We start from the raw sequence: 25,604 nt of genomic DNA on the forward strand, positions 1-25,604 counted from the left end.
CTCTCCAATATTTATGGGCCAGGGTCCAGTGGGCCGTGTTGTTTGAAGGTGGGGGCGGGGCGTTCAGGGAGAGCGGGGCCAGGTGACTCAGCCTCTGGGACCGGGACTCCTGGGAAGGTGAGTCCCGGTTCGCGCTCGCAGCCCTGGAGCCTCACACGCCTCACACGCCCCCACAGGAACAGCCAAGCAGGTAAGCCAGGAGCAGTCAGACAGGCCAAAATCCGAAGCGGGACCCGCGGAGCGGGTTCCGCGAGGCGTGGGTTCAAGGAGCCCTTTGTCGGTAACAGCGCCGGTCAGGTTTAACAAACAGCGTCCCCACTAATTTGTACTAGTTTGTACTAATCTCCACGATTAGTACAAATGAACCAAGGAGGGGAAGGAGTTTGGCAATTTGGGGAATAATTTGCCTAAAACTGGGATACAATTTCTACAGCCACCATTGTAAGTTGTCCAAAAGCATTTCGTCACCAAATTCATTATTGAACGTTCCGGTGCATTTCTGCTTAAAAACACATCTATTTGCCTCCCTTCTAGCTCCGAGTTTCCCATTATGTGTGGGACAACAACAACCCTATAACTACTAGACCAAAACAGTAATCTAGAAGCACAGAAATGCAATCATTTTTTAAGTGATTTCTTGCGACGTCTTTCAGGGCTACATCACAGACTGTGATTTCTTTAGCGGTGACAAGTTAGAGTATATTTCGATCCATGGAAGTCAGTTTCTAAAAAGAGAAGCACGTGGGTAGAAAGATTCTAAAGGAAGAAGTATTTGTCAATGCAAATGTTTTATTAAGTTAAACACGAACAGATCCTACAGAAGTATTTACTTGAAAAGCATATTGCCAGACGTTGACTTTAAATACAAAAATAAAATCACTCTACACCTACTTACAATTTAAAATGTTTTAAAAACAGTCACAATCATCAGATAACCTACTTCAGTTTGGCACAGCACAAGACCGCAGCCTACTGAATACAATTATACACATACTCATTGTAATTAAATGTAACTTGTGTAACAGAACATTACCTAAGGCACATCTCAGATGGCATTGTCCAAGTCTGCTTGCTGCGAGCTCACAGTTGGTGTCTTCCTGGCAGAGAAGCAAGCATCCTAGCTGCAAGTGAGAAGGAGAAAAGTACAAGTTACAATAAAAATACACCAATTATATGGGTCGATTAATTGACTTCATTGTTTCTGATGCAATAGTTGTGATTTCATGCAAGTGGATGGCTAAAATGTGTGAAAAAATATATTATAATGCATTTTTAGAAATGTTTTATTAAGTTATTGGAAATGTGATTGGAGCAATCAGGGTAATAAAACCCTTTATACTATAGAAGCGTCCAAAGCAATGGCTGTCATCGGTGCACTGTGCATCCTCACTTATGGATTTAGGATGTCTAGAACTGGGGAGTGTGAGATCATCGTATACATTTCTAACGCTGCTCGTGTACTCACATACCCTAACCACCGAAATCTCACTGGAATGATCTATAAACTCATCAATTGCAACGGTTTACGATTTTTCATTTCTTGCACCAGTTCCTTTGTTTCATCAGCTAAAATGCACAAAATCCGAAATACCTGGCGAACAGAAAATAAAAAGATCTAAAATAGCCATCCTCAAGAGTGCTATGCTCCATGTCTCCTCAGCGTGATGAGCTCCCACATCACAGCCCTCCGCGTGCCTAAACAGTGAAGTTAATCTAAATCCAAGGTTTGTGGATGGGGTAAGGTCTTCGGAGTGGCTCAACCACTCACGTTCTCCTCTTCACACCACTCTGTCCTGCAGTCTCATTTATGCTTTTTTTCTCCTCATATCTTTCTGAAACACTCAATCTGCACATCTCATACCTCATCTTGTTCTTCTTCAGCACCATCTTTTCAGGCTCTCCTGAACAACCTTCCTTGCTTCTCCTTCACTTATCAATTCCACCCCGCACACACAATGCACCCAATCACCTGTACACCCTTAATTGTCTTTAACTTTCTCCCAGTCAATATTTTGATAGCTGTGTATCCCAGTCACACAGTCTGCGATATGAATCTAGAATTACAATTGCCACACCTGACCATTGCTCTGTGTGCTCTGCAGAGGTGTCAAGAATTGGATGAGCATGTATTCTAAACCCCTTTAATGATGCATTGACAGGCCCTATGAGAAATCCGCACAGAATTCCGCCTGGATTTTCCAGGTCTCTTTTGTGGCCATGCATAATCTGAACTCACACAGCTACACAGGAGCGACTTCTTCTGCACTATGCCTGATACATGGGTAACATGTGGCATGCAAAAACTACAGAAACAAAACATCTTGGAAAAAAGCAAATACTCAGGGAAAGCAAGGGTAAGTAACACATGAAATGTAAACAGGAGCAACCTCGCTGTTCGCAGGCTGAGAGGGCAGTGTCTGTGTTTGCTAGCTGTGGCAGTTACTGCTGGAGAACACAAGGAGGGGCGGAAGGTGGGGGGCAAGGACAGTTACAGATGGGGCACCACCAGGCCCCCTACCAACACCACTGGCAGCGACCAGATCACTGAGAGCATGCAGATGCAGCAATGTATGATGCTGCTCAGTGTCTTAAAGAAGTGACTATAAGCAGCTTGAAATGATGTCATACTGTTGAGACTAAAAGACACATCCTTTGCTTTACAGCGAACAGGTTACAGCAAGTCTGGAGCAGACCAATTTCTCGACTCGAAACTCACCATGACGAATCAAGTCAACACTGTCTTCTCCACTTGTTTCAACACCCTCCGTATGCTCTGCAAGATCTACAAATGGATCCCGACAGACACAAGGAAAACAGTCACCCAGGCCCTAGTCAGCAGCAGACTCGACTACGGAAACACCCTCTACGCCAGAGCCCCGACCAAGCTCATCAACAGCCTACAAAGAATCCAGAATGCCTCTGCACGCCTGATCCTCGACGTCCCGCGCCGGGACCACATCACCCCCCACCTGAGGAACCTGCACTGGCTCCCTGTCGACAAAAGAATCTCCTTTAAGCTCCTGATACACGCACACAAGGCACTCCACAAGACTGGCCCAGCCTATCTCAACAGCCGACTCTCCTTCTACGTACCCAACAGGAAACTCCGTTCCGCAGACCTCTCCCTGGCTACCGTCCCACGCATCCGTAAAACCACAGCCGGAGGCAAATCCTTCTCCCACCGCACCGCCAAGATCTGGAACACCCTCCCCCTCATCCTACGACAAACCGACAACCTTCTAGCCTTCAGGAGACAACTCAAGACCTGGCTGTTCGACCAATAGCAACAGCACCCCATCCTCCCCTCCATCCAGCACCTTGAAACCCTTGCAGGTATGTAGTGCACTTTACAAATTATTTGATTGATTGATTGATTGATTCATAAGGGTGGGAAATAAAAGCTTGCCTCAGAGGAGCGGGTGAGCATAGTGAGCAAATACAACTTCATATAGTTGGGGGGGTCCCCCTTCAATATTAAAAAAATAAAATGACCTAATGGTTCACTTTAAAGCACAATTCCCATATAATTTTTAAAGGATATGAAGGTGCACTAATGCAACTTTACAAACACTTTCGTAGTCTGCCAGGCAAACTTTATAAAAGAAAACTTTGGCTATAAATTAGCGGAGACAGCTTGTGTATTACAGGCGCTTAACCAATATCTGATTACACGATGTCACACAGCCCATCAATTTTATCAAATGTATATAGCAACTTTCTTCTTTTAATTTGAATCCTGTGCCTTACACATAGATTTTCAGTCATATGTTACAGCAGAGAATATAGTTGCATTGGGAGAGTAGAGAAATACAAAGTTATACAAATCGCACAATCACAGGTCTACTGTCCTACAGTCCCATACAGCAATGTTACTTCTAAGTACATACAGATCACAGATTCAAACAGCAGACAGCCTATATCAACGTTTCATGTTCAGGACTCAGACAGCAATATTGCTAATATGACAGAAAGCTATATCAATATAGATTATTTGTTATACAATACATGGGATTCTGTAATACCTGTAAAAATGCATACCTCTAAATTTTTATAATCAGCGACCTGTGCAGTGGCAGCTCCCCCGCTAAGGCGGAGGAGGTCGCCCCACTGACTTAATAGGAAAAAGAAGATCATATTAATGTCTTGTTAGTACCATTTTTTTTCCTATTGGTGTGGCTTGCGGGGTGGGCCACAGAAGGGAGAGGAGTAGTTTACACTCCTTAAGTGTGCATGACTGCTTGACCTGCCCGTCCTGCACACTTTGCATCTTCCCCACCAGGCTTGCTTTATACTGCCTGGTGAGGAACATGCAATGCCTCCCAGTCCCAGTCTGAGCATCGTGGTTCAGCGCTCAGACCAATCACAACGCTGCATTGCAACGTTGTGATTGGCTATGGGGAGCCTGGGAGCCCGGGTGCTTTCCGCTCCTTCTGCAGCCGTTTGAGACAGGAAGAAGAGGACAGACATGAGGCAGTGGCAGGCCGGCCCAGGAAATAGGTTTTTTTTCTGTTCAGTACCGCTGCCCCCGCCCCCCCACCCAACCACTCCCTGCCTCACCACTCTTGATCAGTAGCAGCTGCCACTGGACCAGTGACATACTCAGTTGCCGATTATAAAGAAAAGGAATGTATGACGAAAGTACGCAATCATGTTGATCGCGGTATCTTACAACGCAGGTTTTACAACACAAGTCGTTTCAATGGCTTGTGCTGGAGGGCGCTGGACTTAGAGATAGTACGATTTACTGTTCCAACACCAGTCTACCTATAGAAGGGAAGGTGTTGGATAGTAAAGTGTACTATTCCTTAGCTTAGAGCGCCCTCCAGCGCAAGTCGTTGAAATGACTTGTGCTGTAAAACCCGCGTTGTAAACCTAACGCAGTGAAACTCCCGCGTAGTAAAGGTTGTCTCCCAAAGGAAAAGATGTTCGAACTCAACTATAAGTTATTACAGCCGAGTTCTGATGTCACAATACCCAATACCAGAGCCAGCAGCCGAGATAAAAGGCAGGTTAGGTCATGGAGCATAAATGAAGCAGCTGTTGAAAGCAAAAAAAACTGAGTGTTGTTTTTCTTTCTTCTGCTCTATTTTTTATTAGCTTACAATAACAAGCAGAGAATATGTCATTTTTTGCATTCCCTAGATAGAGAAATGCTTGAATCTTTCTGCATGTTTCTACACATTCAAGCTACTGCAGCTTTTTGGATTAGAAATCTGACTTGTATTGAACTGTTTCTAATGTCTGTTTTCCACAAATATCTAACAGATTTTTAATGTGTTTAATTTTGCACTAGAGGTTTTATTTGTATTCTTCGTGTTTGCAAATATGCTCCCTCTTTCATATGAAAGACTTATGCACCTAGGTTTTAAGTTGTTTGTGGGAAAGGTGATGGTGTGACCATGTATTATATGTGATATAGTAACCGCTGCATACATTATAAAGATATTGCAAATTACCTCAGAGTGCAATGAACTTATAATGGCACTCGCTCCTCTATATAGTTATGAAATTCCTCAGTAACTTGCAATATCCTTATAAGGTACGGCAGTGGATACTTAATACCTTATATAAATTCAATGCTGGGGCAATGATTTCCATTTTGAGTTCGTTGATGGCTCACTGACTCCTTTTACTAGTTGAGTGATGGAGCAAGGACTACTGTTACTAGCTCAATGATAGGACAATGACTCCATTATGACATTCATTGGTCAGTTACCATCTCCATTTATAAGTTAATCAGGGGGCTCTGTTTTGTATTATAAGTTCAATGGCACTGCACCAACTCCCATTACAAGTTCAATGGTGAAGTACTAACTCCTGCTAAACAGTCACTTTTGGGGTACCAACCCTCATTAGACATTTACTGAGTGTGCTACCAAACGCAGATATAAATGCATACTGGTTTGCAGAGTTTTCAACATAGACTCCAGGGTCTATACTAAGGCAAGGGTGCAAAGTCCCTGTTTGCAGCACAGCTCACAGTTAAACAGGTGCGCCAGGCGCAAACATCGACAGTGAGCCCTATTATGATGAGTGTGCTACCTTCAGGGCAGCCAAGAACTTAGGCTGAAGAGACAGCATTCAGTGAAATACTGAGCTGCAAATCTGCTCTGTGTTTCTCTGTACAGGTGGCAACCCGCCCGCAATTTAGAGAGGAGAGACATCCGCCTGCAAGCAGGTGAAGTGAGTGAGTGACAGCACTCACCTGCAGCAGGATGTCTTAAAGGACTCCATGGGACACCTTTCTCTTCTTCAGAGGGCTACTCTCTTAGGGCGCACTGAGTGTGCCACTTTTTTGCGGCGTGCCTCGTAAAGGGCATGTTTGCCACTGTGCCCATATCCATAATATGGCGCAGGTGCAGAGGCAAAGTGATTCCTTCATTTGCATGGGGTTGCCCCCATGCAATTATAGGAACATCCTTTCACATGTGCGCTATCACAATTAGTATTACAGAAGGGATCTCACAAGCATCTGCGGCCCCCTTGTGTAATATCAAAGTGCCCCCGGGGCATACAAAGCGGGCACATACACGGTTATATGTTGTTACCACGAATTCCGTTGCAACGCATGCCTTTTCCACGCATGCGTTACCACGGAATTCGTTTTCCCCTCATCTTCTTTGCCACGTTGTTCTTACGTCATAAAAAGGAAGCGGAAGTTTAATCCGCTTCCTCTCTTATGACACTGTTTTTTTCGGCACGGCGGGATCGTTTTTTTATGGGGGGGGAGACCCCCCCCAACCCCCCTTTTTAATCCTACGGTTTTTTTTTCGTGGTAAATACGATCGTTGAAGGCATACGCGTTGGAAAGACGTTTACGTGGTAAGTGCCTCGTTGTAAACGTTACGCGTAGTACTGCCTTCGTTGTTAATGATGTTTCCCCACATACACATGATGGCCCCAGGGCACTTTCTGTAATACGACCTCAGAGATCTTCAGAATTCCAGGGTTTCTAGAGCTAATAATCCATTTCTGAGTGCGCTCGTGATCTGCTGAAGATTAGGACATGTTTGACAGTATCCCCGTTTTCACTGAGTAAAGGTACTGAGGCAGATTAACTCTGATGAGGATTTTATTTGAAGACAAATTGTGCCCGTGTGTGGTGGCACATAGCATCTGATAGCAAATTCCCCAGCACAAGGATTTTCATTTTACGATTTTATGGCACTTTATGCTGGGGTCAAAAAACATCGGGAACTCGTCAATATTGCTTGAGAGGGTCCAGAATTGCGCACTGTGGCCAGTTTGCGACTTCTTGCCAGCTGCGGAATCTGGCTGGCACAAGCAGGGCTATTTGTATTCATAGCGAGTATCTAAAACCGGCAAACTGACTGCATTGCAGTGATGAGAGAGACGTACGTGGTTGCTTTTCGGTGATATTGCGGAGTACAAGGCTAACAATCTTCCTGTGTACTCTTCCGCTCGGTAGTTTTCTTGCCATTAGTTTTGATTGCACGTGTTGTTAGATTACCTCTTTAAATCATTGTGCTGCCCTTGGCACTGCAAATGATGCTTTATGTGCTTCGAGCCTCTTCGGAAGTACTGCTCTGTTCTCCAGGGCAGTCCTGTTCGGCTGTCCATCTCAATCACCACACAATCGAACATCTTCAGAGAGCAGCGTTTTTTTAACGTCTTGTGCTTGCAACATGTGCACATTGCTGAATGAATAGTTGTGTTTAAGGAAACGCTGTCTACCTCTGTAGAAATCTTGTCTTCTGAGAGATGACAATGAGATTACCCGTTCTATCATTTCACAAGGAGAGGATGTGCCCTGAGGGCCAGAGCTGCCGACTTTGTTGCAGTGGAACCATGTGCGAGTCTCGGCGTCGGCTCAACACCCTGTAATTCTGGGCAAATAAAATCACTTAATCTACCCGTGCCTACCAATTTCTATTTTTAATTATTGTTCCCTTGAGTAATGTAACTGGTGCTCATGTAAAGCGCTCCAATACCTCCGGTTCGAGTTCGCGCTATATAAAAACTGCAAATAAATAAATCAGGAGAGTGGCTAAATAGGGCAGTCGCTGGTGGATTGCTGGTTTATGCCCAATGCCCCGTCTGTAACATCTTCCATTGGTAGTTAAAAATGCCCTACTCGTATGCTCAGAGAAAGACCACACCATGGAGCCGGGAAAATGAATGCAAATAGTAAACAAGGATTCCACATTGCCCAACATACAGAAAAAGAAATATGCTTTAACGCAGACTAAAATAAAGTGTTGTCTGCCTGGTTCACTGGAGTGGTGCAGATGTGTGCAGATGAAGAATGCAGCATTGCCAGTGATAGTGGGAAGTGCAGAAATGCACACTGATGGTCACTGTTATCTAGCCGAATCTGCATGGACAAAGTGATGTGCACAGGCACAATGGAAAACTGCGCATAAGGACACATCAACTGAGCACCAGTTCAAGTGAAAAGACTGATAAAGAATGTCACGGGCCGCCTGCAGTGCCAGAGAGAGGAAAAACGAGCGGTATATGTCGCATATTCCGCATACGTAAACAGTTTGCACATCATTTTACACTGACACTTCAAAATGGTACGACAATTAACCTTCAGAATAACGTTTTTGACAATCTGAAGTGTTCATTGTACACTTTTTCAATTGATTGCATTCAATTCAATTACACTGCACTGTTCTAGGGACACTCCCCAATAGTGTTTTCCCTTACACAGGTATTTCTCTGTCTTAAATTGATGTTCATTTAAATATATCAAATACTGCCCCAGTGCTCGTTTGCAAGCAAGGATACACCAATTCACAGGTGCGGCTGCACACCTAAATTTAATCTATGCGCTTTAAAACAGCAATTTAAGGCAGAAAATTCCACATCTTATTTCAGTGAACTAGGAGTGAACACATTTTACATTTAAAAAAAATGCCAATGTAGAAATAGAAGCCTTGGGACAGAATTACGACATTAACAAGTTTGGGTTTATGGACAGAAGGAATACCGTTGATTATGGGGATGTTATGGAGATTTGTAGATCAAATGATCATCTGGGAGGGTATCCTGGCACTTAGCAGGTGTGAGTCTAGCCACAATAAGGGCCTAGTGGAACTACTCTAATAGCCAAGTTTGCAGCTTCTTGTGGAATTCAAGATGTGAGGAGGAGTCTCTTATGTGTAGTGGGCAGGTCATTCCGCACATTAGGAGCGATGTAGGAGAAGGCTTGACAGCTGGATCTGTTTTTTTTTCCATAAGCATGGAAGTTGAGCTAGTTGGAGTCCAGACGAGTATAGTTCCAAAATTTGGAAACAAAAGTCCAGTGGGAGGTGGAAATGGATTGGAGGGTTTAGGATTCATCAATACTTAATTTATAAAAATGTAAGTGCAAGGGCTCTTCTCAGGAGGTCATTGCAGCTTGCACCTCTCATTGCCCCATGCTAACTCTTCTAATGACAGTACCAACACAGCTACTAACTATCACAATCCTACAAGTGACAATTCAGACTATTCCAGACCACCCAAAATTCTATTAATGGAGTGGGAGGCAGGTATTATTCATTTGTAGTGTATATTGATTTATTAAGCCTCCTGTTGTGCTCAAATCACAATTAGACAAACAGTGCCACTGTGTGGTAGACTGTGATATGGGCTGGTGTTCAGAATTAAGTGAGGGTGCCAAGCACGGGATACCACTGGCTCAAATTGAGCACTGGGCATCATACACTTATTTGAATGAGTTGGAGGGGAAAGAGTTTTGTCATGGGAAACGTTAGAAGAATTACATTTGCTAATGCTCAGAGGTACCACTGAAATAGTCTTCCATCCAAGCAACAGCTCTTTTTTTCCTCACATGATAGGATCAGAGGCATTCGCAGAAGCATTTCTCTCAGTGACAAAGATTTATTATATGTAAAAATTAATTTTTAAAGACAGAGACAACTTACATATTCTTTTCTGGCGCAGTAGAACCTTAATTTGACAGCTACTCTAAGGCCCCCGTTTCCAGGAAATTGGTGTACTGCAGCTATCATATGCACATGACGATAATGTAAGCAATAGGAGAGAATGAAAATGTGTAGTTGGTGATTAACAAAGTAGCATTTTTGAAAACTATTAGACATTGAAATAGATAAATGACACAACTGTCAGTTTGAGGTGGCAATCCGTAAAGTATATTGATGCAGCAGATGAATTAAGGGCTCACATTATGGAATCAAAAGACATTGTTTAGGTCACTAAATATCACTTTTTTTGCACACAACTTGCAGCCAAACACTGATTCAGAGACAGAAAATCGAATTGGTGCCATTACAAGGATACCCATGCCTCAAATATTCAAGGACTAAACATTATGACAAAGGTGCACCCATCACACGAACTCACATGCATCACAAGCTGCAGCTGTGGTCTCCCCATATCTGGGCAATCTCGATGAGACAGTCAGAAACTGCTCCCTCCAACCAATCCTCTCATGTTTCTACTCTTTCTGCAATACTCTAATCTTCTAAAATCTGTATAGGCACCAAGTAAAGATTGCTTTCCTATTCTAATATGTTTCAAAGCTCCACCCTCATATGCAGCATTGTAGTGTAGTTCCTATATTCCCAATAGGCTCTGCGCATTGGAATAATATCTTCAATAGTGTAGAAGTAGGGCTGAGGTTAACTAGGTCTCCACTGACGATATTAGACTTAAGTTTTGTGTGCCAGCTAGCTCAGAGTTCACTTGAAACTTTCTCGAATAGGCGAAGAGGAGTTTAACCTCCCTGGATAGACAAGAAGGGATTTAGTTTCTGACAACCATAGAACATGACAACTTTGCTCTCCCTAATCAAGATCTCTAGAGTCGTGTGAAAACAAAAGACAGCTATTTTACTCAGTCAATACGTGCATACTTAGTTTCACCAGATTGTAGAGAAAAGAAGAGGCGGGCGTTTTCAATAAAAGGTGTTATTTATTGATCAGTCTCGTTTCTCATACAAGAGAAATGGATTGCTACAATTGTAATACTGATAGTTAAGTAAAATGCATACAGCAAGAGCAGGATTATAAAATAATACTGTAAAAGCATTGATATGGTTTCTTAGCCATATGATACTTTAAAATGGATAAAAGATATACATACATATATACATTGACTAATCGTACTCAACTGGTGCTTCTAACTACGCCTACCCCGGTGTACCTGACCTAAGCCTAATACATGGGAAGGAGCCAGTAGCAGTTTAAGTTAAGTTTGGTTTGCCAAGAATCTGACTCAAGAATTCTCTGTAAGGGGTTAGTCAGTTCAGTACCTGGGATTTAGAAGGCAGGAGGGCTGGTATCTCTTTCTCAGGACTCGGTATCCCAGTCACCCGCGAAGGTGGGCTGGAAACGCTGGAGGCTGGATTTCTCGGCAAGAGAAAAGACAGCGTCTTTCCTCAGCGCGTCAAAAAGGGAGGGGCAGCGTCCGTGGGCTTCTCTCATCAGCTGGGCTCTCCGGCAAGTAGTCGCTGCTCCAAGCTCATCACCACCGTGTCTTTACTTAGGGCCGTGTCGGTATATTTATACCTGAGAGGTGCCGGGTTTGACGTAAGGATGGACATAAGACGTCAATTAAGAACTGGTCGTTCTTACATTCTTTGCAGGAGTTCTCGAACGAAATCAAAACAATAGCAGCAAGATTTCCCAGGTTTGCTGGAGGCTTGGTTTGTTTAGAGAACTCGGTGTGCTTTCTAGGGGGCTGGAGGAAAAGTGCTTGCTTAATGTGACAGCATGCGCTATGACTGATTTATGAAACGGGTTTCTGTGCCGTTGTATGGATATTAGTGATTTATAACCGGACAAGGGTCAGAAATTGGAGTATCGATACAGGTCCCTATATAAACACACTACACCCACTCCACGAACTCATGTCCATATTTACTAACCTAATCAATAGTAAACATAACTAATAGTGCATGTGTATACCGAACCACCCCAAAATACATTTTTTTGCATTTGAAAATAGGCATATTCGAAATACACGAAAATGAGTATAGGTACTGTATGCATTCAAGCAGTGTAATCATTCAAAAAGGAAGCACAAGTTATCACAGCATGAATGATTTGCGAAAATAACACATGAAATGGCTCTTAATACAGAAGAAAAAGTGCGAGACCACTTCATCACATATAAATACATTTACTCGTAAATGTGCTAGAGGCTGAGGTAAATTATTGTCTCTAGAGTTCCTACAAATAGAAGCTCTGTTCTCTAAGAATAGTTCTACTTTAAGCAGAAGATAAGTGCCAAAAAGTAAATATTTTGGATTTGGGAAAAAGTTTTCGTTTTCAGGGGAAGAAGAAAAAATTGTCAGTAGCTTTGTTTTTAAAACCGAAGGCCAAATTCAGAGTTCAGGGAACGCTGTGTGCACGTTTGCTTATAGTCACGCTCTCTGTTCTGGTGAAAACATCATTTCAGACAGATTTTCAAAAAAACAGTTTACCGCTTCAGGTGAAAGTTCGACCAAGTTGGAAAATGTCGCTACCATGCAGGCGTGTGCATGTTCGCTTTCAGTGATGTTCTGATCAGCATTGCTTACAGAAGGCCGTACCTGGTTGATGCTGCTTTCATCTTGTACTTCACAACCCTTCAATCGCAGTGGTGAAGTCTCCACGAATGCCGTCATCAGGATTGGTAACCGCTGGGGACAACACAATGCATAAGCCTTTACTGGACCCAACACAGTATCTGCATCCAATGGTACTTCTGATTGTAGTGTAAGACATGTGTCCAACACGCATTCCTCGCCGCATAGCATGCATCTTAATACAGGTAAGACACAATTCTGCCATATGGGTCTGAATGAAAGAAACCAGGTCATATTTAGATCTCGTAGCCGGGCTAATCCAAGGACTTTAGTTATGCGGTCCCGATAGCGTATAGCTAGGATAATTTCTTCCATTGTTGCTGGAGTCTTGTCTGTGACATGGCTTTCCATAACGAAGCAGGAGTAGCAAAAATAAGATGCCTGCTACGAGTCCCAACAGGAGTGGAAGTCCGCCAAAGACAGAATGGATGAAATTGGGAAATATACCCAGGACTGCTTTGAATGGGGTTAACAGTCCCGAAAAAACGGACTTAATGCGAAGTGTAGGGGGCAATTTGTTGATAACAATGCATGTATCTCTCCCGTTGTCCTTGCAACTTGGAGATCATACGTTTCTTTTGATGACGTCAAGTGAACTGGCGTCTGTAGGAGCACAGTTTTCATTTTGCTAAAAGTATCAATTTGAATAGAAGAGATATTCAAACTGGGCCAAATTTTTCCCTCCCCGTCTGGAGTGTCATTCGGGAACAATACTCGCTCACAGCAAGTGACCATGGAGCTCACGCTAACTAGATAAGGTTTTCCTGGCAGCAAGCCACAACATCTGTGATTCACAATTAGAATATAACTCCCGTTAGAAAGTCTTCTAACGAATGGTTCTATTTTTGTTGCAGGTGTGCCGAGTTGGTGACATGAAAGGTTATTTGAAGTCCCCTCGCAGGCCCCATGTAAACTTATACCCTGACACAGAAGTATACCACTTAGTGATTTTTCACAATTATTACCACTAAGAAATACACTCTGTCCTTTTTCACTATAACATGTGTGTGTATAAGGTAGGTTCCATGTTGACTTAATGTATCCTTTACCCAACCTTTCATACTGGCCTGCCTGTATATATTTCTGGCAGTATCGAAATTGGAAAGTCGTTATCGGAATAGTTATGATTCCATGTATTATCCATTCAATGACAGGTCGTTCTGACATTGTCAATGGTAATCTCTCAAGTTTTTCAATGCTCAGAATTGTATATTCTGCACCCTTTTGTGCCAAGCTGATTTGTGTATCAGTAAGGTTAAAGATAGTGAATAATGACGTTGTGTTGATTAAACGCCAAGGCACGTAGCCTGAACGCAGATTTTGTAACGTCCAGCCAAGCTGTACAATAGAACGCAATTGGGACTGACCGTGTTGTAACATCAGTAAGTCTTGTTCTATTATATCGATTGCAGATGATACAATACTGTCCAGTGAATATATTCTGGAAGACAGAGTCATTAACCCATTGTCCACAACAGAAAGTGATTTTTCCAAATTAACACGGTCAATTTCCCGTATTTTCTCTGCTGTTTCAATTTGAGTTACTTTCCAAGCTTCGTTGTAAGCTGCATATATAGAGGCCGCTATGAAACGTTTTAGACGCTGTTTGCGTGGTCCCATAATGAAATCACGCAAGTCAGCACCTTCTTTAAGTAAAGTCAAGTGTTGCTTAATTTCTGCCAGTGTGGATGTTCGTAGCCATTCGAGGCAGAGTTTCCCCACACTGTATGTTGTTACAATCCCTGGATGTTGTCGCTGGGAGTATCTAGGGTCTGGCCTGGTCAATTTTAACCCCTGTATTTTGTTCAGGAATCTATCTTGACAGTTATTTGTGTCTATTGGCCAGATCAACCATTTTTTCCAATCAGGATGTGTTCTGTTTTGGTTTAAAATATGGGATACGTCTATCTCAACATCTGTAGTGTTAATACTGTCAGGTGTTGGTTTTGGAATAGACGGGTTGTTTAAGTCTTTAATTTTGGCTAGGCCAAAACAGGTTGTTTGTTGAATTGTATCATTCAAGAATATTATTTGCTCTGGGATCATGCAGGCTCTAAACAATGATTCTATACCTTTGACCTGCCAATCTCTTGTACCCCAGATTGTTTTCGTTTCAATGTTATTGTTCCAGAAATCAAAACCGAATGTATTCATTTTGTCAAAAAATGTCTCTGAATAGATTAATTTTGTATTTGTAAGCATGGTTTTCATTCCTGTCTTATTTAACAATTTGAAATAAAACGTTTCTGCATTACTTGTGTTAAACCCTGAGAAATATGGAAATTTTTCAAAAAATGTTTTTGCACTGCCTTTAGGTTCAGTTGCACAATGTTCCCATTGGTTAAAATTAAAAACATTTCTAGGTTGAGCAGATTTATGCAAATAATGGTTACCATAGTGGTTGTAACAGTACATCTGGTCATAATTAGATGAACCCTGCAAATAATCATGTTCTGTAAATTTAGCTGACATCACTAGATCTGACATCATATCATTAATACTTTCAAAGTCCCAATCATCAGTGAATGTGCTTGATTTTACAAAGTCACTTAATGAAATCTTGAATTGATGAGGATACTTCAGGAGCTCGACAGGGCCATAGATTTCGTAATCAGTTTTGTCCCATGCTACCCAACCGGGTATAGGATTAGCTGTGAAGTTTACTGAAGAAAGTTCTCTTTTCTCGATGTGTGAAGACTTGTGTGGTTTCAGGACCAAGTTGATTTTCTGACTTGCTGTGTCCATTGTAACATATTTTCCCTCAATAAAATGTCCCAAGTATAGTACCATGATAAGCCAAAGTATGAGGACAAATACACCTTGTGCCACCCAAATTTCAATCCATGGAGAAATCAGATAGGTTTCTTGTAGTTGATGAAAGAGTTATTTTGCTTTGTCTTTAAAAGTCTTTGATGTTGTCAGCTGTTCCTCAGGCTCGCTCGGATCCTCAGAAAAGTCATCGAAGTTGATGAAATAGCCTGAAGCAGTTCTGTCAATTGTTTCAATTGCTTCTGGATTCCTTTTTGTTTTTGGAATTTGCTTTGTTTCATTAGCACAGTCTGTGGTTACATCATTGTAGACTGGTGTTTCTTGATGTAAGATTTGGATTTGTGTTTCTAGAGGTTTAAGTTCTATAGCTTTGTTGCATAGTCCTTGTTGATTCACTGTAGGTTTTTCAAATGTGATTAGTCTCTCAGTTTGAACCTCTGTGTTTGTAGCAAACTTTGGCGTTCTGCTATTTCTTGGGAGTCCACTTGGCCTACTACTTATTATCGGCCACATGATTGTGGTTTAACCAGGTCGATGGATACAACTCGGTTCTCCTTTTTACCAGCAAGGGGCGGTAATACAACTGATCTTGTCCCGTTGATTGCCAAGACAGGTACTGCTTTTCTGTAAGAAGGCCCAAATTCCTTCTTTACCGCTATTTTTTCTCTGACCAGATCCCCGATTTTTGGAATCCAGACAGGCCTTGCTGGGACAGGTGGTTTTTCTTCAGTGGCTGTTGGCTGTTTAAACTTTATGTTGCTCAGGTCTTTTCTTGTTTCGTTTAAGTCCTGTAAAATAGCCAAACGGTCTTTGATATCAAAGCATTTCTCTTTAACCACTGAAGTTTGACTATCGAGGTCCTGGATTAACATTCTAGTCCCAAACAATAATTAGTACGGACTGAGACCTCTCAGAGAATTTCTTGACAGATTATTAAGACTACGTTGGACACTTATTAAATGTTTGACCCACCCAGCTCCCGAACCTAATACCTTTGCCGTTATAGATTGCTCTATGCCTTGGTTTTTTCTTTACACCATCCCGTTTCCCTCAGGAAGGAAGTGATAAGAGTCCCGCAATGCAATGCCCATGCTGGCCATACACCCCCCATAAGCTCGAGAGCTAAAAGCAGGGCAATGGTCAGAATGTAGCATGCCCCATGCGTATATGCCATTATAGACTCGCAAATCTTTTTCTAACAGTTCAGACGTCAGCCGAGAGCTGGGGTCTACATTTTAAGTGAAACTAGTCTCTATATGTTAATATGACGCATTATTCATACTGGTCTTTTATGTCGATAGCCTAATCCTTTATTGAGCGAAACGCCATGGCAATACACCGTTTCGGTCGCCACTGCGATCTCTGTTGCAGTTTGGACAGTTTTTTGCAAATATGTGATGTTGCAGGCTCATTCCTGGCCACCAGTATGTGGATTGCAATTCTTCCAGAGAATCCTTTAGCTTAAGGTGTCTATGACCCTCACCCATATGTGCGTCTGCTATTAACAATACTCTCCTGTTCGTGTTTGGAATTACTCTATCCCCCACTCCAGGGATTCGAGCAAAAGGAACGGAGTTTGCATCGATTATGTATGTATAATTGAGTGGATAGGTGATGGGTAGCGCTGAGCAGTCGCCTTTTGATGACGTTTTCACCGCCAGCATTATTTCCCCGTCAATGTATTTTTCCGAACACTTTTTTGTAGCTACGGAAGCCGATTTAGTTGCTTCCGCTGTGGCTGTCTCAGCCAATGAATTCCCTGAAACGTGAACGCCATCACGCTGATGACTCAGTGAGTGTATCACGTGAGTCTTTGGTAGTTCTTTCTTTAAAAGAACTACTTGTTCCCAAAGCGATTTTTGCTTTATTGTGGCACCTGTGTCATCTTTGTAACCGTTTTGAACCCATTTCTGCAAGTCATTACTGTTTGATTTGACGCAGTAATATGAATCGCACACTATTAGTGTCGGGAATTCGCGATCCGCATTATCTAGCGCCATTTTTAACGCTATTATTTCAGTTTGCTTATCTGAATTATTTTCTACAGAGTGTGATATCGTTACCAGAGTTGTCAATTTACCTCCGCGCCACACGTATTTAACAACTTCGCATGTGGCGTTATAGGCTTGTTTTCCCCAAACCGAGGGTTGTGCATGTCCGTCTGTATATATTACACAGGCGTACTGTCGTATGGGCAGAATGTCGATTGGCAGAGGATATTCTCTTTCATATTCGAGATTTTTTAATTTTTTCATTTCCGGGTAAAATAGTATTTCACTCTGTCTGTAGCAAGAGAATTTTCCCATTGTATCCATTTTGGATTTAATGCCATAGTAGGTAAATTACATGGGCTTGTTAATGCCTCAAAGGCCGATTCTGCTGTTCTGACTGTAATCCGTCTGCCGTCAGCTTGGTCTCTTTCTCTTGCTACAGCCGTTTGAACCGCATGAACAATGTTTTCCTTAATGCTGAATGTTTTTTCAGCTTCTGTGTACAAATGTGTTTTGTAAGCTATTGGTACGGTTTCTCCCTCATTAGAGGTTAGGTATGTGAATCCGCATCTTCCTGTGATGACCCGAATCACAAGGTTGTGTGTGTTATCGCATGTTTGCAATTTTGTTTTAGCTAACATGTCTGCTTGCAATGATCTCAAAATTTCTGTGTGTTTTTGAGTCCAATTGATCGTTTTAAAATCTGGTCTTATTAGGTCATAGAGAGGTTTAACTCTCTCTGCATAATTTAGAATGTAAGTTCTTCCGAAATTCAGGAAACCTAGAATTGATTGTAAGTTTTTCAGCGTTCTTGGTGCTTGGATTACAGCGCATTTCTCTAAGAAATTGTCAGCCAGGCTTTTGCCTTCACTTGATAATTCATATCCTAAAAATAGGACAGTCAGATGGCCAATTCTTGACTTCTTGAAGTTGAATTTGTAACCCTCTGCTGCGAACCCAAGTATTATGGTGTTCACTCTTTTCAAGTGAGTATCCAAGTCATCATGTGTTAGATAGATGTCATCGACATAAGATAATGCCTCATCGTCATATATTTGTAGTAACTCTGTTACTCTCGCTGAGAATAATCCTGGGCTGTTCTTGAACCCCTGTGGCAAACGACAGAAATTTTTCTGCGAGCCATTTATTGAGAAAGCGGTCAAATATCTGCTTTCAGGTGCTATATTTTGACAAAAGAATCCATTAGGGATGTCTAATGTTGTTTTGTATTTTTTGCGCACTATGCTATTCATTAGTGCTGCACTGTGTGAGTTTTGTACTGCAAAGGTTTTGCAACATGAGTTAAGGTGTCTGTAGTCCAAAACTAGACGATATGAATCGTCTGGCTTGGAGACAGGAAACAGAGGATTGTTCATTTGTGAGGTGCATGTTTCAATCACCCCTTGGTATTCAAGTTGATCTAAGATCTCCCTGACCTGTTTTTTAGCTTCTTGCTTAATTGGGTACTGCCTCTGTGCAGTTGGTTGTGATTTTAACTGGATTTTGTGAGGAAAAGAGTCCTCATCCCATCCCACATGGTTTTTATATAATGCAGGAGCGTGGGCTATTGCCCACTTTCTTGCAAGTGTATATTTTTTATGAATTGGAATGTGATTTGAGAAGGCAGGCATAATCATTTCTTCGCCATGAGGGCACTCCCTGACAAACTCCGGTGGCCAGTCTTTTTCAGCTAAAAGGATGTCATAGCCTTTGGAGAGATTATCCCAAAATAGACCCCTTATTTTCCTAGTCTTATCTCCCTCTATACGTAATGTTATTTCGTATATTTTATGAGGTTTTCTAACTCTGGTGTCTGCAGTTTCCACCTGAATGTATTCATTCGTGTCCACTGTCTCCAGATGATTAATCAGGATCTTGCGAGCTATGCTCACTTCTGCTGCGCTGTCTAGCATTGTCTGAGCCCACTCTCCGTTTTTCAGCTGTGTCCTCAGGATCCTCGGCATGTTTGATTATTTTAATACTGGCTACCTTCTTCTTTGGAAATTGTAACTTTTTATTTTGATGAGCAGGTTCCTTGTCTTTGGACTTGAAGTGCTCTTCCCTTTGTTCTGACCGTCCTCTTCTTTCCGATTTCTGCGAGGAAGTCTGAAAAGATCGAGATGGACGTGTATCAATATCTTGATATCTATCAGGTTTCTTCAAATTATCCCTATTTCTAAGGTTGTACTTTTTCTCAGAGGGCTCCCTCTGGGGAGACTTGTGTCCTTGGTCCGGAGATCTTTCTCTCCGCCGAGGAGACCTTCCTCTGGACTGGACCCTTTTTTCTTTGGGAGTGGATTGTTTATTTCCATCCCAGCTCTTTTTTGGAGCGGTTAGATTATTTTTATTAAATACCTTTTCAGGATTTTCAGTTAGTTGGGGTTTCACTGGCTTTTCACCCAAACTATCTCTTCCTAGTTCTTCATAGGATTTTTCTATGATTCTGGCAAGTTCAAATGGTTGTTCTGCTATATCTGTTTCTTTCAACTTCTGGCGGATCGCCACAGATGCTGCTTCTCCTTTTATGTTGGATAACAATAAAGCTGAGACCTGCTTGAAGTCTTTCATTAATTTCATACCCAGAGTTAAAGCAGGTTCTGGACCGTATTCATTTTGAATCTGTTTTAGCACATCTGGTATTACCACCATGGACGGAACACCATGTGTTTTTGTGTAAATGGAAGCAAAGACTGTGCCCCAAGTGTCACAGTCCTCCACATGTGGTGCGATCCCCATTGGAAGGCAGATAGTCAGAATTCTGTGTTTCTCAGTAGGTGTAGTATCCGGAAATACTGCCTCTATTTGAGTGATTTTTTGTGCTAACCAGAATGGAATTTGTTCCCGTTTAATGGGTACTTTGCCTAGACAGGACTGTATGTTCTGTGGTGTGATTTTATTTGTGTTCCCCTGATGAGGGGTCTGCTGTGGAATTTTAATAGCTGGTTGGACTGTTGAAGTCCGCATTACATATTGGACTAATTGTCTGTGTATTTTAATCAGTTGTTTTAGTTGTACTAAGAGTTCTGGTATTGACATTTTTTCAATGTCTGGATGTGGTGTGTAGCTGGCTAGAACCGGCCACGTTGCTCCTGGTCTACCTAGTGGACCGAGCCTAGTGATGTGATCATTATGTTTTAGGGCGCCTTTAAACCAGAGCAGGTGCTCTTGGTATTTTAGTGGTATTTCCACCTCCTCGAAAGGAGTGTACTCATCCGGAGGTTCCTCTATTTTGTAATAGTGGAACTCTTTTGTGACAGCGTTTGCTGCTGGAAAGTTTATCCATGAATAGAATACCTCTGTCTGCCGATATTCGTGTGCCTCAATTACGAATATGACTGTACCACCTCTTGGTGTTAGTCCATTTTCTATAAGTTTAAGTGTTATAGTTTTTCTTATGCTGACCGGGATGAGTATTGCATCCGGGTCTTGCTGTAGGAGACTTGTGTCATCCGCTAGGAGCTGAGCTGCTAATCTAGCTGTCTCCCTATCTCCTTCACCGTCTGACATTTTACTGACAGGAAGGTTTTTTTTTTGTGGTTTTTTTTATAGATCAAGTTTTCAAGGGAACAAAGATTAGGTGCACAATATTTTGGAACACTGTATCCTTCAACGTTGAATAAACCAAAAACCATACATAGGAGTCTCCTCTTACTAAGTTTGGCGGATTTTTAACCTTTGACCCACTCCAGACGTCTTTGGAGTATTTATGGGAGAAAGAGTCTGTGTGAAAAAGCACGACTGAGTTACTCTAATGCCTTGCGTTAGTTTTATCGCCTTACCAAACGTTGGGCGCCATGTAGTGTAGTTCCTATATTCCCAATAGGCTCTGCGCATTGGAATAATATCTTCAGTAGTGTAGACGTAGGGCTGAGGTTAACTAGGTCTCCACTGACGATATTAGGCTTAAGTTTTGTGTGCCAGCTAGCTCAGAGTTCACTAGAAACTTTCTCGAATAGGCGAGAAGGAGTTTAACCTCCCTGGATAGACAAGAAGGGATTTAGTTTCTGACAACCATAGAACATGACAACTTTGCTCTCCCTAATCAAGAGTATATCTCTAGAGTCGTGTGAAAACAAAAGACAGCTATTTTACTCAGTCAATACGTGCATACTTAGTTTCACCAGATTGTAGAGAAAAGAAGAGGCGGGCGTTTTCAATAAAAGGTGTTATTTATTGATCAGTCTCGTTTCTCATACAAGAGAAATGGATCGCTACAATTGTAATACTGATAGTTAAGTAAAATGCATACAGCAAGAGCAGGATAATAAAATAATACTGTAAAAGCATTGATATGGTTTCTTAGCCAAATGATACTTTAAAATGGATAAAAGATATACATACATATATACATTGACTAATCGTACTCAACTGGTGCTTCTAACTACGCCTACCATGGTGCACCTGACCTAAGCCTAATACATGGGAAGGAGCAAGTAGCAGTTTAAGTTAAGTTTGGTTTGCCAAGAATCTGACTCAAGAATTCTCTGTAAGGGGTTAGTCAGTTCAGTACCTGGGATTTAGAAGGCAGGAGGGCTGGTATCTCTTTCTCAGGACTCGGTATCCCAGTCACCTGCGAAGGTGGGCTGGAAACGCTGGAGGCTGGATTTCTCGGCAAGAGAAAAGACAGCGTCTTTCCTCAGCGCATCAAAAAGGGAGGGGCAGCGTCCGTGGGCTTCTCGCATCAGCTGGGCTCTCCGGCAAGTAGTCGCTGCTCCAAGCTCATCACCACCGTATCTTTACTTAGGGCAGTGTCGGTATATTTATACCTGAGAGGTGCCGGGTTTGACGTAAGGATGGACATAAGACGTCAATTAAGAACTGGTCTTTCTTACATTCTTTGCAGGAGTTCTCGAACGAAATCAAAACAATAGCAGCGGGGATTTCCCAGGTTTGCTGGAGGCTTGGTTTGTTTAGAGAACTCGGTGTGCTTTCTAGGGGGCTGGAGGAATAGTGCTTGCTTAATGTGACAGAATGCGCTATGACTGATTTATGAAACGGGTTTCTGTAATCATTGTATGGATATTAGTGATTTATAACCGGACAAGGGTCAGAAATTGGAGTATCGATACAGGTCCCTATATAAACACACTACAGCATTGACCTTGGGTGAGATGGCCCTACTTGGCTACTCTTTTTCTACACTCTCCTCTATTAGTCAGAATATAAAATGTGCAGAATAAGTTATCTGCGATTAGATAGAGCCTCACGGTTTCAATATTTGTGCAAAAGATGCAATGTTCCATCCTCCGCATCCTTCTAATTTTCAGAGCCTTATATATAGTTAAAAAGGTAGAGTGCAAAACCCCTTATACTTACGGTCGAACTGGTGTATAGGTCAATCAGGCAGTGCTTGATGGGCTGGTCTCACAGGTCACTGTGTGGGTCGTTTTTTTCTGTTTGTGGTTCAGTTTTTTGTACTGCTTGGCAGGATTTTACCATTGATTTCTCAATTAAAATAAACATTGCCTGCAGCAAGCTGAATTCCACCCAGTATAAAATGCCTTAGAAACACTTGTACAGCGTACGTGCCTTTAGAAGTTCAAAACTGCCTCAAATTGCAAACAGAAGCCACTCTGATAGCTATCTGATTCACTGATGGGGCCCACTTTTTAGCTATGTGAGTTGCTATTGGGGGCCACTTATATTTTGCCTATTTGCTATCCCAGACTGACCCAGCCCATACTCTACCCTAATATCTAGGTAACCAAAAATCTGAAATTCAATCTAATCAGCGTGATCTCTCTTTATTTAGCTCGCTCAGCAAATACGTTAGCAAATTCAGCTGTTCTTCCTTTTGATGATCTCCGGGTTAGAATGTTCCAGAATGCACAGCTCAGGGATTCAGCTTAAATTTTCATATAGGTACTGTTAGACCTGGCGCTTTTGCGGGTTTATCATCAAACGTTTATTTTTCTGACCTGGTTTTTGCTGGCTAATTGACTCTGGGCACTTTACCACTGCTGATCACTGCTAAAGTGCATGGCATATTTGATTTACTGGTAAACCCCCCGTACAGTGCATTGAGTGGGCCAGGGCCTGTAAATCAAATGCTACTAGTGGGCTTGGAGCACAGGTTCTGCCACCCACGAGTAGCCCTGTAAATGCCTCTCAGACCTGCCACTGCAGTGTTTGCACGCAGAGCTTTAAACTGCAATGTTGACCTGGAAAGTGCACCCACTGGCCAGTCCCTAACCTTCCCTTTTTTTTACATGTAAGTCACCTGTGGGCAGGGTGCAGCGTGTGTGAAAAGGTAGGACATGAACTAGTGTGTTTTACATGTCCTGACAGTGAAATACTGTGCATTTCGCTTTTCACTATTGCATGGCTGTCTTTTCCATAGGTTAACATGGGAGCTGCATCGTAACATCTTACAAGTATAGCTTTCCATTGGGACAAGAAAGAGAAATGGAATTTAGGCTCGCTGAACTCAGAATTAAATAACACACCTTTTAGTAAAGGTTGTTTTTAAATTGTGTGTTTGAAAATGGCACTTTTAGAAAGAAGGCATTTTCTTGCTTTACCATTCTGTGTGCCTCTGCCTGCTTGTGTATTCACTATCTGGCTTTGGAGTGACAGGAGCTGGGATTCTGCATTCACACTAGACAGTCACAAGGGGCCTTTCCTGAGTGACTCATAGCCAAGGTAAATAGACCTTTCTGCATTTAGAGTGGTGGGAGGAGTTTTCACTAGCACCTGAATAAACTCTTGGAACAAAGACTATAAAGAGAAAATGGGGTATAAGTATTAGACCTAAAACCCCAGAATTTTAGAATTTTACTTCTGGATCAAGAAGACCCTCTGCCAAGGATAATGGCTGAAGAACTGTGAGGAGGAGAACTGCCCTTTGTTGTGTGTTTCTTTTCTGGGTTGCCTGCAGTTGATTGCTTCTACCTGAAAGAGGACAAAGACTGAACTTTGCTGTGAATCCTACTACAGAAGATCTCTTAGATCTTGAAGTAGAGCCAATATCTGAGCTGTGAATTGCTTTTTTGGGCAGCCTGGGGGCTGATTTGGGAGGTATCTGTGCTGTTTGGCTGCTGCCAGAGGCCCAGTGGGTGCCTGAGTTGCCTTTCTGGAGGCAGAGGGGCCTCTATTACCTCCCTTTTACCAACGGGACGGAGGTGTCACTCCCTTTCTGTCGCTGGGCAGGCCCATTAGTGTATGCAGATTGAACAGGGGTAGGGGGCCTGAGCTGACGTGGCCTCACTAGTATTCAGGTGTTGTTCACCAGTGTGAACTAATCCGTGCCTTTTTTTATCTAAGTGAATTCATCAAAACATGCCTCTGGCAGAGACCTTCCCCCTTCTTTTCATAAAACATCCCCAAAGCAGTGTTTGCGGAAAGGCAATTAACAAATGTTGCCGCCATTTTTTTAGCATGCCCAGGTATATTTTTGATCCCAATCCAACCTTGGGTGCCACTTCTAGTTTTGGGCCACTGGAGGTGTTTGGCTGCAAAAATCAAGAAGAAGATTCCTGACGCGGTCTCAAATGTCGCTGCTGCACCAACGCTATGGTCCCTGCTCGCTGGGTGACCGCAGCTCTGACCGCCATGACACTGCAGCCCAGCTGCCTGCCGACCCCGTCCCTGCATCAACTCTGACACAGTCATCGAGTTTGCTGCCTGCACCTGGGCCAAGGGCACCGCTCTTGGCGAGCACAAAGCACCACCCGATGCCTACTGATGCCAGTGCCTCCTGCACACCATCAGGGAGTCGATAACCAATGTGGGTGAATGCCCGTTGCCGCACCATCATTAGGAACCAACGCACCACTACAGCTGCAGTGTCACCTCCCTCTGCACCGTAAGGAACCAACGCCTCACCTACCATGCAACAGTAAGGAACCGACGCCTCACCTCCTCTGCATAGCAGTAAGGAACGGATGCGTCCCCTGTGGCAGTAAGGAACCGATGCCTCACGCCCCCTGAGGCAGTAAGGAACTGACCAGCCTGGCACAAGCACCGCATCCCCTCCCCGACACCGTGCAATACCATTGTTTGGATCATCACAAAACATACTGCCTGACAACTATGTTTCAATGTATCTTCTACATCAACAATTTTCTCAATCGAGCACAATTCTGTCAACATCTCCTTTGCTTTTATACATGCCACATTATTGTGTGCTTGTTTTTCTCTACAACCAAAGGCTCTCTGGGGCACTGGTTAACTCATTTTTCTATACTTTGGTAACCTATCGAGTTCAGGAAGTCTACAATATTAACTGCAGCATTTTGAAATTCTACAATAATCCTTTTGTCCCCATTATTTAATATTTTAAC

At 42.6% G+C, this 25,604-nt stretch overlaps 1 protein-coding gene across 2 annotated transcripts in view; it reads right to left on the reverse strand.

Annotated features, from left to right (window-relative positions):
* The window catches only part of KLHL32 (kelch like family member 32), a 945,199-nt gene that overhangs the window by 715,196 nt on the left and 204,399 nt on the right, over positions 1–25,604 (reverse strand). For both annotated transcript variants that reach the window (XM_078646842.1, XM_078646843.1), the window contains exon 2: positions 1,034–1,121. In XM_078646842.1, the coding sequence (XP_078502968.1) occupies positions 1,034–1,056 (23 nt within the window). In that variant the 5' untranslated portion in view covers positions 1,057–1,121. The remainder of the gene's footprint in view (positions 1–1,033; positions 1,122–25,604) is intronic.

The sequence above is a fragment of the Lissotriton helveticus genome, chromosome 6, assembly GCF_964261635.1.
Source record: "Lissotriton helveticus chromosome 6, aLisHel1.1, whole genome shotgun sequence".
Classification (NCBI taxonomy): Eukaryota; Metazoa; Chordata; class Amphibia; order Caudata; family Salamandridae; genus Lissotriton; species Lissotriton helveticus.